This window comes from Canis aureus, chromosome 3 (assembly GCF_053574225.1).
Source record: "Canis aureus isolate CA01 chromosome 3, VMU_Caureus_v.1.0, whole genome shotgun sequence".
NCBI lineage: Eukaryota > Metazoa > Chordata > Mammalia > Carnivora > Canidae > Canis > Canis aureus.
The window spans coordinates 67,888,587-67,901,629 of NC_135613.1; the positions used below are offsets into that span (position 1 = coordinate 67,888,587).

At 41.0% G+C, this 13,043-nt stretch overlaps 1 protein-coding gene and 1 non-coding gene across 14 annotated transcripts in view; one reads left to right on the forward strand and one right to left on the reverse strand.

The window, feature by feature from the left end:
* Window positions 1–13,043, reverse strand: part of ALG9 (ALG9 alpha-1,2-mannosyltransferase) — a 112,213-nt gene that overhangs the window by 2,800 nt on the left and 96,370 nt on the right. For 12 of the 13 annotated variants that reach the window (XM_077893467.1, XM_077893460.1, XM_077893462.1 and 9 more), the window contains one exon: window positions 9,538–12,942. The exons of the other annotated variant lie outside the window; for it this stretch is intronic. In XM_077893467.1, the coding sequence (XP_077749593.1) occupies window positions 12,905–12,942 (38 nt within the window). In that variant the 3' untranslated portion in view covers window positions 9,538–12,904. Of the gene's footprint in view, window positions 1–9,537; window positions 12,943–13,043 lie in introns of those variants that run through there. 13 annotated transcript variants of the gene reach the window in all.
* Window positions 4,716–4,821, forward strand: LOC144311673 (U6 spliceosomal RNA). Its single transcript, XR_013377255.1, has one exon. It is a non-coding gene; the product is annotated as a U6 spliceosomal RNA (small nuclear RNA).

The window sequence follows — 13,043 nt, forward strand, 5'->3', positions numbered from 1 at the left end:
CTAATGACCAAGGAGCACCAGAAGCAACAGCTGAGATTAGGCTGGGAGTTTAAAGCAACACTTGGGAAACAGTGTAACAGTCTCAGCACAAAAGCCCTGAGTTCTGACACCCACATCCAGTCCACTCATCTAGTGAATCAAGGAAGATAGGGTCAAACTTGTCCTATTCCTGTCACACAAAGCTTCAAGAATATGGAGAAGCACAAGCAGATGGGATCAATAGACATCAAGTCCTGTGCTTATAACGGCTCCCAGTGTCACAGCAGAAAAAAACGGGTCAGCCCAAGGAAGTCTAAAGGACATCACTGTCATGCTCTCTGGCCTCTTGCCTCATATTTATTCACTTTGCCTCTTCCTCACCATCCACAGGGCTTTACAAAACAAATGCTCGTTCAAGCTGATCTGCTCTAGAGCCACCCCCCTCCCCCCCGAAAGAGAAGGCCAAGTGCAAGACACCTGTATGCAGGTGGTTCTTTCTTTTTTTTTTTTTTTTTAAGATTTTTTTTTAATTTTTATTTATTTATGATAGTCACAGAGAGAGAGAGAGAGAGGCAGAGACACAGGCAGAGGGAGAAGCAGGCTCCATGCACCGGGAGCCCGACGTGGGATTCAATCCCGAGTCTCCAGGATCGCACCCTGGGCCAAAGGCAGGCGCCAAACCGCTGCGCCACCCAGGGATCCCATGCAGGTGGTTCTTTCAAGGCAGACCCAGAAGCATCCCACTGAAAAGGCAACCAAGAAATAATACATGAAAACAATTTTAATTAAGAAAAAAAAAAGTGGTCGGGATCCCTGGGTGGTTCAGTGGTTTAGCACCTAACTTTGGCCCAGGGTGTGATCCTGGGGTCCTGGGATCGAGTCCCACATCGGGCTCCTGCATGGAGCCTGCTTCTCCCTCTGCCTGCATCTCCGCCTCTCTCTCTATCTCTAATGAATAAATAAAATCTAAAAAAAAATTAAAATTAAAATTAAAAAAAAAAAAGTGGTAGATTGTCCAGTTCACACACAGAAAACCTGAGGTACAGGCAGGCATTTTCCAACTATCTTCATTTAGCAAGATGACCCTGGTAAATGGATTCCCAGGTCTGTACCTAATTCATTGCAAAGCAGTAATTATCACCATTGCATTAATGATATTTTGAATTTATATTTATACAAAGACTGTCTTAAATCCTGTGGAACTCAAATATTTTCACCTCAAAATTTTAATTGCATTTTACAACTGAATTGCATAAAGAAGAAGAGGCCTTGCCTAGAGTCACACAATGAATTAAAATGAATGAAGAAGCTGTGAAACTCATAGTCATGGGTTTTTTTTTTAAGATTTTATTTATTCATTCATGAGAGACACAGAGAGAGAGAGAGGCAGAGACACAGGCAGAGGGAGAAGCAGGCTCCACGCAAGAAGCCTGGTGTGGGACTCAATCCCAGGACTCTAGGATCATACCCTGAGCCGAATGCAGACACTCAACCACTGAGCCACCCAGGTGTCCCCATAGTCATGGATTATTACTACTCCTTGCTTCATCCTCTACCTCCATGCCACAGTTTATCACTAGATATAAAAAAGGTGTTGGATTTCCAAAGCAAAACTTCTCTTGAATTCTTGAGAAGCACAAATCAAAGAAATGAAACAGCCAGTTCCGATTCAGGGCAGTACACAGAGAAGTTAAAATAGGGGCAACTGGAAATAGTGAAAGGGAATAAAGGGGAAAGGAGAGAAAATGAGTGAAAATATCAGCAAGGGTGACAAAACATGAGAGACACCTAACTCTGGGAAGCAAACAAGGGGTAGTGGAAAGGGAGGTGGGTGGGGGGTTGGGGTGACTGGGTGACAGGCACTGATGGGGGCACTTGGCGGGATGAGCACTGGGTGTTATGCTATATGTTGGCAAATTGAACTCCAATAAAAAATATATATAAAAAATAAAATAAAATAAAAAAAATAGGGTCAACTGGGTGGCTTCGTCAGTTAGGTATCTGAGTCTTGATCTTAGCTCAGGTCTTGAGATCATGAGTTCGAACTCAGAGTCATGAGTTTGTGCCCCACATTGTGCTCCACGCTAGGCATGGAGACTTAAAAACAAAAAACGGGTATACACTGGAGTCAAGATGATCTAGATTGACATCCCTGTTCTGCCAATTACGAGTTATGTGACTTTGGACAAGTAACCTACCCTAAATCTTGGTTTCTACATCTATAGAATAGAGCTATAAAGCTTACCTCATGTGGTTGTTAAGATTAAATAATGCATATGTAGCGCTTTGATTAGTACCTAACAAGAGTAAACCCTCAAATATTAGTCATTAATAGTTATCTACTGAGGAAGTAGAAGCAGGAAAGAAAACAGTCCGATCAACAGAGCTTTGGCAACAGACTGCCAGAATGAAAAGATGAAAGGAGTACATGACGTATAGAAGACATAACTCAAGGTCTTCCAGAAGGTTTCTCTCATTGGCAAAATAGGGGCAAATCGCAGCTGAGGTCTCATGAGGTTCTTGTGAGGAATACTATCCACAATGGAAAGTACTTTGTAAAGGAAAAGTGTGGCACAAATGTTAGAGGTTATTGATCATCAAGCACTCACTGAGCTGGAGCCCATAGCAAACAAAAGAAAAGAACATTTAGAGACCTGTGCTCTGGGTGTGCAGGCCCCCACATCCCCCAGAACAGCAGCCAGATCGAGTACTTCCTCCAACCTCAAGGGCGGGTTTAAGTACAACAGACCCCGAGGTCAAACCATCATGGCGGCTTTTCTCCAAAGTCTGAGGCGTTCGGGTTCTTTTTTTTTTTTTTTTTTTTTTAATTTTTCTTTTTTTTTTTTTTTAATTTTATTTATTACAGTCACACAGAGAGAGAGAGAAAGGCAGAGACACAGGCAGAGGGAGAAGCAGGCTCCATGCACCGGGAGCCCGACGTGGGATTCGATCCCGGGTCTCCAGGATCACGCCCTGGGCCAAAGGCAGGCGCTAAACCGCTGCGCCACCCAGGGATCCCAGGTGTTCGGGTTCTATTATGGGCTCCGACATTCTCAGGACAGACCCCTGGTTATCTTGTCAGATGCTCTACACAGCTCAACAAAAACTCTTGGTTACAAAACAAACAAACAAATAAAAACAAACTTCTTGTTACAGCGTTAAATGCAAAAGCAAGGTACACAGTGTTATTGAAGTTGTGGCCACTTAAACAGAAAATGCTTGGAAATAATAGATTGCTCCTAAACAGGCAGTATTAAAATATCTTAAGATTGAAAAAAAAAAAAAAAAAAAGCAAGTGCCAGAACAGTGTACACAGTATCTTATCAAAGTAGAATACACACACGTGCTTTTATAAGCATTAAAAATAATTTTTTAAAGGTTCTAGAACATATATGAATCACATTGGTTGGTTATGGGAAGATAACAGGGTACTGGGGAACAGGATAGAAGGGAGATTTTTCAGTGTTCAATATACCCATTTGACCTTTTGTTTTTTTTAACATATACTATATTCCAGATTTTACATGAATTTCACCCATTTTTCTGTCTTTTATCTGTTTCAGGACCCAACCTGGGATACCAATATCCAAGATATTTACACTTTTTGAATTCTGAACCATGAAAATTCTTACATATTCAAACAAACCAGCCTTTTGGCTCTTGGTTAGTTACCACACTATAGACTAGACTCTGCCTCTCCCTGGTTGGTTTTCCCCATGGTATCCATAGATATGTATAAAAGCCCTCTCCTGCCAGATATTCCTTGTCTAGCCTGGCTATGTCCACAGAGTCCAGATTCTGTCTTTATTTTTATAAGCCTTTACAACCTGTCTCACACCAGACCCAACCAATGTAAGTAGTTTTCAGCATGGAAGTACACTGTTCCCAGGTTCCAGCTAGACAGAGGTTTGATTTAGCAAAAACAGACTACTTAAAATATTCCTTGTTCCCTAGAAGCTTTTTCCTGTAGTGTCCCCTGGAAATAGTATTTTCCCCACTTCCTTTCCTGATCTGCCCAGCAGAACTATCAGGAAAAAGGTCAGAAGAATAAGAAAGAACCAGTGCCAAGACCCCCTGGCCATGCCACTCACATCTCAGCAGAAATTCAGCTGGGACTGTAATCAGAAACCGGAATTTCCACTAACTTCTAGGACTTCAGGAAACCAGCTCCCTTTCTGATCTAGCCGTGTGATTAAAATTAGCTGGGCCACACAGTGTTCTAAAAAGCCCCTAGAAAGACTCACTCTTACTAGGACAGCCTCCAGGCTGTGGTTCCTGGAGGCAGATTTAGAAGGTGGTAAAATGACTGAACCGACTTTGACCAAGTCACGTTCTTATCTCTGCCTGTCTAATCATTCCAGACACTTCAACATAATATCCAAAAAGGAGCTAGAGGGCTCTGGACTCCAAAGAGGTCTTGAAATAGGGAGTATGAAGTCATGGTTAAGAGGACTTGAATCCCAGGCTTGCAATTTCCTACCTAGGTGATCTTGGGCAAGATGTATAACATCTCTTGACATCAGATTAAGAAGAAGATAATAATAGTTATCAAACTCGTGAGGTTGTTGTAAGGATTATGTGAAAGAAAAGCAACTTGAAACATTCCTGATATATAGTAAATGCCTAAAAGATGTTAGCTATTATTCGTATTATTTCTTTGCAGAGCAAATCTCACCACCTAGAGGGTGTAAGAAAGAAAAAAGTGAAAAAAAGAAAAAAAATACCAAAAAACCCCCATGCTCTGTTCGATAGCACCTATACTAAAATTGGAACAATACAGAGAAGATTAGCATGGCCTCTCACAAGGATGACGTGCAAAATTGTGAAGAATTCTATAATTTAAAAACAACAAAAGGGGGCACTTGTGTGGCTTAGTCTGTTAAGTGTATGCCTTCAGCTTAGATCACAGTCCTGGGATCCTGAGCTCCAACTCCACATTGGGCTCCCTGCTGAGCAGGGAGTCTGCTTCTCCCTTTCCCTCTCCATGTACCCCTCCACCCCCTGCTCATACTCTCACCTTCTAGCTCTACCTCTCTCAAGTAAATAAGAAATCTTAAAAATAACAATGCACTTCCCATATAGTTCTAAGATTGAGTTCAAAAGAGGTTATCAGGCGTCAACAGATAAAGAAGGAAATCTCCTATATCAAAGAGCTAAAACTTGTCTGGTCCTCAAAGCCTGTCTGCCTAGGTGGGTACCCTATAAATGTAAATCATCTACAAATATTATCTTTTCATTCCGTGATCTGCACAGGAGGAGCAATCAGAGGTATTCTAAAGCTGTTACTTTACAGGGACACAGCTCCTGCTAAGTGCTAGTACTTTTCTTCAGCTACTGTGCTGGGGATAATGTGTGGGCATTTGATGGAGGGGAATGCCCTGCCCATTCACATATCCTTTGGGTTGCCTTTGACAATATCAGTAAGTGAGCAGATGCAAAGTCAAGATTGTGTGTAGGATGCAGTTTGCTCCTGTTCGGAAACCTTAACAATGGGCAATCGGCAGGTAATTAAACCTGAAAGTAGCTGCTTCCCCCCTCTCAACCAAATACATGCCTTTTGTTACCTCTGAATAACATGGAGGTCATGTTAAAGAGAACTGAAATTAACTGAGAACTGACCTGAGGATCCTTTCCCAACCAGGGAATCACTGTTGCAATGGATGACGCCTTCTCCCATAAATCATGAGCATGGTTTTCTCCTGGAAATTTTCACAATTTCAACAACGTAACAGTGCAATGTAGGGATGATACAGATTCTAAAGAAATGTAGCTGAGATATTTCCATTTACACTGGAATTTATACACCAAGAATACAGCAAATACTGAAACAGATTAGTTTCCTGGAAGCAAAGGAGCTGTGAAATTTTCAGTGAGAATGGGCTGCCCTCTGCTGGGCATTTAGGGAAGTTTCTAGGAGGGCACTGGGCAGGGCTGCCTCCACAAGTTTTCAGAAAACAGTGATAGTTGGAAGTAAAACAAAAAACAAAACCAAAAATTAAAAAACAAAAAAACCATGACAACAATTTTAAACTTTGGTGTTATTTTTTAGAATATCTCCCGTAATCACAGACTGTGAAAACACAATTATAGAAAAGGCCCACGGGGAAGGGGATGAGTTTTTAAAAACACTTGAGATTCTTTCATAAATGTAGCACCATGGGGATCCCTGGGTGGCGCAGCGGTTTGGTGCCTGCCTTTGGCCCAGGGCGCGATCCTGGAGACCCAGGATCGAATCCCACGTTGGGCTCCCAGTGCATGGAGCCTGCTTCTGCCTATGTCTCTGCCTCTCTCTCTCTCTGTGTGACTATCATAAAAAAATAAAAAATAAAAAAATAAAGTAGCACTGTAAAACCAGCCTCTTTGCTACACAGCTCCACAAATATTTTACTGGCAAGAAAAAAAAAAATGAAAATGTATTCTCAGAAATACCAGGGAGACTTAGAGACATTTTCTTAATAGAGGCAAGAAAGAAGCAAGTCTAACTGCTGAATGATACATGGCATTTTCTTGTTGGTTGAGTGGGCACATTTCAGGTCATTTCTCTCAAAATGAGATTAACCTTTGCTCTCGTGTCTGTGTGTGCATATGGGGGGAGGCGGGTAGGGAAGCACAGCTCCAGAGAAGCTCTGCAGCATACCATAGCAGAGCAACAAAGGGGAAGTCCTTAGTGCACATGTCCCAGAGTGACGCATATGAGATCTACAAAGTAGGCTCACCCAGCAAGTCCTGCACAGGGCTCATGAAAGCCACAGGTTCTTACCTGAGCAGGCCAAGCAGTGCTGATCATTATGGTCTGATCTTAAAGACCAGGCAGCTTTCCTCAAGGCTGGATCTGCCTACTCAAACATCCTTCTCAATCAACCAATAAAATGGCACTTAGATGGGTCTGAAATTGTCAGAATAAAGTCATTTCTCTTTTCCAGATGTGTTACCATTCAAATGTGCTGAATCAATGGGAAGAGAACTACAGTAAATTATTAACATCCATTAGTGTACATCAGTACCATATTAGTTAATTGTTTCCCAGAAAGTCGGACCCAGAGAGAGAATGGATAATAAGGGCAGGTAAGTGTGATAGTCAGTAAAAAAACACAAAACAAAACAAGACAAAAAAAAAAAAAAAACCAGAAAATGCCGGCAGGTGGTGGTGTGGCAAGAGGTGTGGATGGAAGCCTGCATAGCCAGGGATTGTAACCGGAAAAGACCACCAAACATTTTGCCTACTTAATTATCTGGGATCTCTGGCATGATTGTTTGCCTTTCAGTCTCTTAATATCGATGGCAGTGGATATAAAATCACATAGAAAGTTGTTTTTTGGGCAGCCTGGGTGGCTAGGCAGTTTAGCGCCGCCTTCGGCCCAGGGTCTGATCCTGGAGACCCGGGATCGAGTCCCATGTTGGGCTCCCTGCATGGAGCCTGCTTCTCCCTCTGTCTTTGTCTCTGCCTCTCTCCCTCTCTCTCTCTCTCTCCGCCCCCCCCATCTCTCATGAATAAATAAATAGAATCTTTAAATAAATTAAATTTTAAAAAAAGTTTTTTTGTTTTTTTTTTAAATGATGTCAGGGCCCACCTGCAGCCACTAACTCAGAATTCTTTAAGGGGTTTGGAGGGTTCAAGCAGATAGTGACAGTTTTGTAAAGGGTCCCCAGTTGAGTCACTTGTGCAGCTCTGGTTGAGAATCACTACTCTATAGGTCATGTTTTCTCCAGCACTGAGTGTGATGCTGCTGGGGGCAGCTAGCAAACAGACCAGAAAACATACCCTTCTCACTTGGCAATTTGAGATTCAAGAGCTAAAATGGCAAATACAGGACAATGGCACCAGTTGCCAAACACTAGCTCTGCAGGCCAATGAAGGTCAAAGAGAACCCTCCTAAGGTGGGGAACAGCTAGAACTTGTGGTTGTAGGTCTGTGAAAAACCCTTGACGGAATTCATTTTAACTTGATTCATTTAACATTGGAACCATCAAGAGTCAACTGTTTATACTTTTATCTCCAGGCATATAATGACAATAAGCAGCCCAGAAACTAGAAACTAAAAACAAGAACAAAAAATGCTAGCACTCCTAAATATTTCATGAAGATACCTATAGTTCACTTAAAACAATTTTTTTTGAATGCTCCTACTCAGGTAAAATGCTATTTAATCTGACTCTCAATTACATTATGAGCCATTTATGCTAAAAAGGTCCAATAGGAATTCCCAGTCTATGTCACTACAATTCCATAACTTCATACCTTTATTTAAATTTGCCTCATTTTGTTTATCAAATCAGTTATAATTTATATCGATGTCAGATCTATGTTGAACTCCACAGCTGAAGAGAGCCAACACAACCTTCAGTTCTAAAACATTACCTGCTAACTCGGTATTACTGAATTTGAATGTATCACTACAAAGCCATCCTGCAGTTAGACTTCCTTTTCCTAGCAGGGCTGATAGGAATGGAGCACTTCTTCACACCTGGAAGGGAGGCCATCTGCCCCAAACTCATTCAAGAAGGTCTCCTAAGTCTGACCCTCCAAAATCAAATAATAGAAATATTCAATAAAAATATCAAATCTCTTTGTAGAAGGTACTCTGAGGAATCTGCTTTAATGTGAAAGCCTCTCTACTTCAGGAGAAGTCCTAAAGCATGCACAATATGGAGCCTCCTTCAAGCCTTCCAAATTGCCCTTGGGGTAGCAGAGGAATTACTATGTTTTCCGTGGTCTAAAAATCTGCCAACTTGAAAGCAAAGGCTGTGTATTAGTTGTAGGTTTTTTTTTTACTTTTCTTCTCCATTGTCAAACAAACGTGTATACTACCAAAATGTTCAGGGAACTGTGCTGAGCACTGAGAGGGTGACATGGGCTTTGCCACTAGATGTGTCATTGATGTTCTTGAGAGACCAGGAAGGATGACATTCTAGACAGAGAAAAGTAAATTAAGGCTGTGGGCTTCTCCCTCCTGGAATTCTATTAATAAAATCCCCTTCTCTGAAATGACTTGAAAGAAAGCAAACCCAAGTTTCATGGGCATTTTGGGTCCTAAGGAAAGAAAACTGATAACCAATCATACAAAACCAGATAACTACTAAAAGTTATTGGCTATAGGTACAAGGTATGGGAATGATGTCAAATTCATTCACAAAAAAACTTTTATTGTTCCTGACAACCTCCAACAAAGGAGGAAATTGCTTAAATGTTAAATATTACCAGATCCACATTTCTATGAATGTTAAGACTGTCGTGGTCCAGAGATTTTTTCATCCAAAAACATACAGTGCATCCGGAAACTATCACTTTTTAGGCACAACACTGACATGTTGAGTAATCTTCATAGTGCTTCGTTTTTCCAAAAGTACAATAAAACTAACCTTCGCAGGCTTTCACAAATAAAGGCTTCTTCCTAGAGTTTTCAGAATAAACATTCCAGACTATTTGGCCTGTGGAAGGCAGGTCTATACACTGAAGAATGAGAGTGGGGACAGATGGGAGGAGTTGAGTTTCAATCTCTGAAGATTTAAAAAAGACTCCATGTAGCAAAAGAGAAAATATCACACTAAACAGGAAAGTCAAATTGCCAAGATTTAATTCTTTCTTTTACAGAAAATACATGTATGTAATATAAACACTGACAAGTAAGATAAAGTACGGGAATCAGGAAGATAAATGAATTGGACAAGACTTGCTTCAACACTGCACTGCTTCCTGATTTCATCTGCAGCACAAATTACATGGTCATATATATTGGAAAAATTAAAGGCAACATTCATCTAGATTTACCAAAACACCAGAGGGCTCTGAAATCCAACAATGCCATACGGAAATCTGATCTTTCTGTTGCCCAAGAACAAAGCTGAGCACATTTCCATCTATCCATTTACTCAAGGCATTGAACGTAGTAACATCAGAATGAATTAACACATGAGATTTAATAGGTCATGGAGGCAAGGATGAAATTGTTCCTCTTTTCCCTCTTAAGAGAAAATAACTAAATTAAAAGCAGAGCTGCCTGACACCAGATAGAAGACAGCATAATCACAGTGAATTATTCCAATAAATCCCATGAAATGTAACACACAATAAAGGACTGCCATTGGTGCTTTGCCCCAACAGTCACTCCAGATCTAATGCTATAAAACCACATGAGTTTTTAAGGCTCTTTCCCAAAACTCCAAACTAGGAAAAGTGACCCAAATAAATGGTTGAGATCAAGAGCCACCTTGATTTAAAACAATGTTTCTAAACTCACATTCAGTAATAAAGAGTATGGGCTCCCATTTTCTAGGATTATCCCAGGAGATTAAAGTGACTGGTCTTTTATCAAAGTGTACCGGGTGATAGGTACACTTTGGTAATAGATGCCTACTATACTGCCAGGTTCAATAATGGGGCTCAGTGTCTTAAGATCTAGGGTTCAGATAAGGCTGCTTAAGATCTAGAGATCAGTGGAGTCCCTGACTGGCTCAGTCAGAAGAACATGTGACTCCTGATCTCAGGGTTAAGTGTTTGAGCCCCATATAGAAATTACTAAAAAATAAATAAACTTGATAGAGATTAGAAAACCCTGAAACTGCCAAGTATACCCACCCCCTCACTCAGCTCTGTAATCAAGGTTCTTACAAATAACCTGTAGTCCTTCATTCTTCAATATTCAACAATCTGTGGAGAAAGAAGTGCCTCAGATACTGCATCCTTATGGAAGGCAGAGCTTACAGGAGGCTCATGCTAAACAATGATTCTCTAGAAGAGAAATGCTTGTATGACCAGGTGTTTTGAAACTCTTTTTTTCTCTAGGCAAAGCTGGGGAAGCAATACAGGGAGGCTATCCCTGTATTGCTGAGACAGAGATTTTTTTTTTCCTAATGTGTTTATATAACATCACATGAGAAATACTCATTTTCACCACAAAAAACATTCATTTTTATATCCCTTACCCCTAGCATTTGGCACAGTGTTTCACAATCTATTGTGCTCTCACTAAAGATGGACCTATAACAGAGAAAACCAAAACCAGGTTTGAAAAGGGATAGGAACGGATATTCCCAAGAAATCCCTGGATCAATTGTGACCTTTTTTGTGCTCTTTACAGTAAGTTCTTACTCAGAAGGCTTTTTTTTTTTTTTTTTAACATGCAAGATGATAAAATAGACCAGCCATTGTATCTCTTGGATTAAGAAAAAAAGCTACTCACGGTGGACCTCTGTTATGGGACTCATTTACCTCTGCAAAAAGTAGAGCGCTTTAGCCATTGCAAAAGACAGTACATTGTTCCTGCAGGTAGAACAAGATCAAGATCTTTCGCTGAAAATTCTCTACCCTGTAGTCAGACCACAGGTGACAATATTTGCCTCAGAAAGCAGGAACCAAGTACTGGGGATTAAATGCCAGAAATCTTTAAAGCAGCAAGTGGGACCCTGGCTGAGCTTGACTCTCCCATCACTGTTCTAAACTGTCTAGACCAAGTTCCTCTCCAGCGCTTCAACCCTAGAAATTCCATTAGAGGGATCCCAAAAAGGAGACTTGTCATGTGGGAACCAGCCATTTTCTTCCTCCCTTATTACTTCTTTTCTCCTCTCTTGGGATCAGTTTCTGTTGAAAAGACCTTCTCTTTAAAGGATGGAAGATGGAAAATAGCTTCTATCCTCTGGAAAATAGCTTTATCCTATTTGCAGATACTAGACACAGTTACCCTTAGGAAAATAAGGCACCTATAATAGGCCCTCAGATAGCCTATGTGGAAATGCAACTAATAGGGGATCCTGTGTGGTTGCAGAAGAACAGAGCTTCCAAACACGAGCACTACTTTCTTGACACAGGCTGGGCTGCATCATCGGGTGCTGCTGTGATGGTCTGACAGGCACAATGGAGGCTCCGAGGAACTCAAAGAAATACAGATAAAAGTCTTCTTTAAAATAGAAAGTTACATTATCAAGCAGGTCTCTGGCCAACACCATCATTCTTCCAAGTAATGTCTTCAGAGTCAAGAGAGGAAGGATGGAAGCACACTAGGGTAGAAGTTAGGGAACCAGGTGCTAGTCCTAGCTCTATTACTGACTGGCCTTGTGACCCTGGGCAAGCCATTTGACGTTCCCCACCCCCCATGCCAAAGTCTGTTTCATCATCTGTAAAATGGGGATAAAACCACTTGCCTTGTCTATCCCATGTCATGACTGTGAGGACCAAACGAGATAATGTGAAAGTGCTTTGTAAACTATGGAATATTGTAAGTAAAGTAACAGTAATACTTACTACATTTTAATTAGGTCCTTATCATTACCTATTTGACTAGACATGCCCCATGCAGAATGTACTTCGCAATAGATAGAATCAAAAATAGGTGCTATAAATACATACTTGGCCCTTTATCCACCAGGGTTGTTAAAAAAAGGGGGAGGGGGAATTCTTAATTTCCTCAGAAATGGCCTCAGAAAACATTACTTCAAAATATGAGGTCATCCAAACCTACCAAGTGATAGAATTAACTTTCTCCAAATATGTCCCGTACAGTTATGGTCTGGTCTGTTGATACCTTAATACAGAGAAGTCTTGAATTCAAACAACAGCATGCTTAGACCTAAAGAAAACATATTACAGTTTGTTGTAAAGGAAATAAAATGAAAATAAGAGGCATTCTACATAATGAAATTAGGTCACAGTTCCTCAAATAGTTGCCTTTTTCCTGAGTATCTCCAGGACAGGGTTCTAGTCCTGTGAAGTGCTTTAGAGAAGCTTAGTCTTGCATGAGGTGAAAAGGACATGTAGGTTGGCAATTAGGCTGTGCTCATTTTCAGCACTAGAGTTTGAACAAGGTCTGCTAGGAGCTGCCAAACAGCTTTGGTGGAGAAGCCCATATGGCCCAAAAGAGGCTTGCTACTTCTCAGATGCCAGGCCAGAGTATGGAGAACAGTTTAACGCAGCCATCCAGTTCAGGGATTTTCAATTCTTCCTGTAAGGTAGTTCTGCTCTCCTCCGGTCTAGTAAATAATTGAACAGAAGAAAAACAGTAAGATGTAGAGCAACATATCTACCACACTTTAGGGCCTTTTCCTGCCTAGCTGCAATAAGTTTACATGCA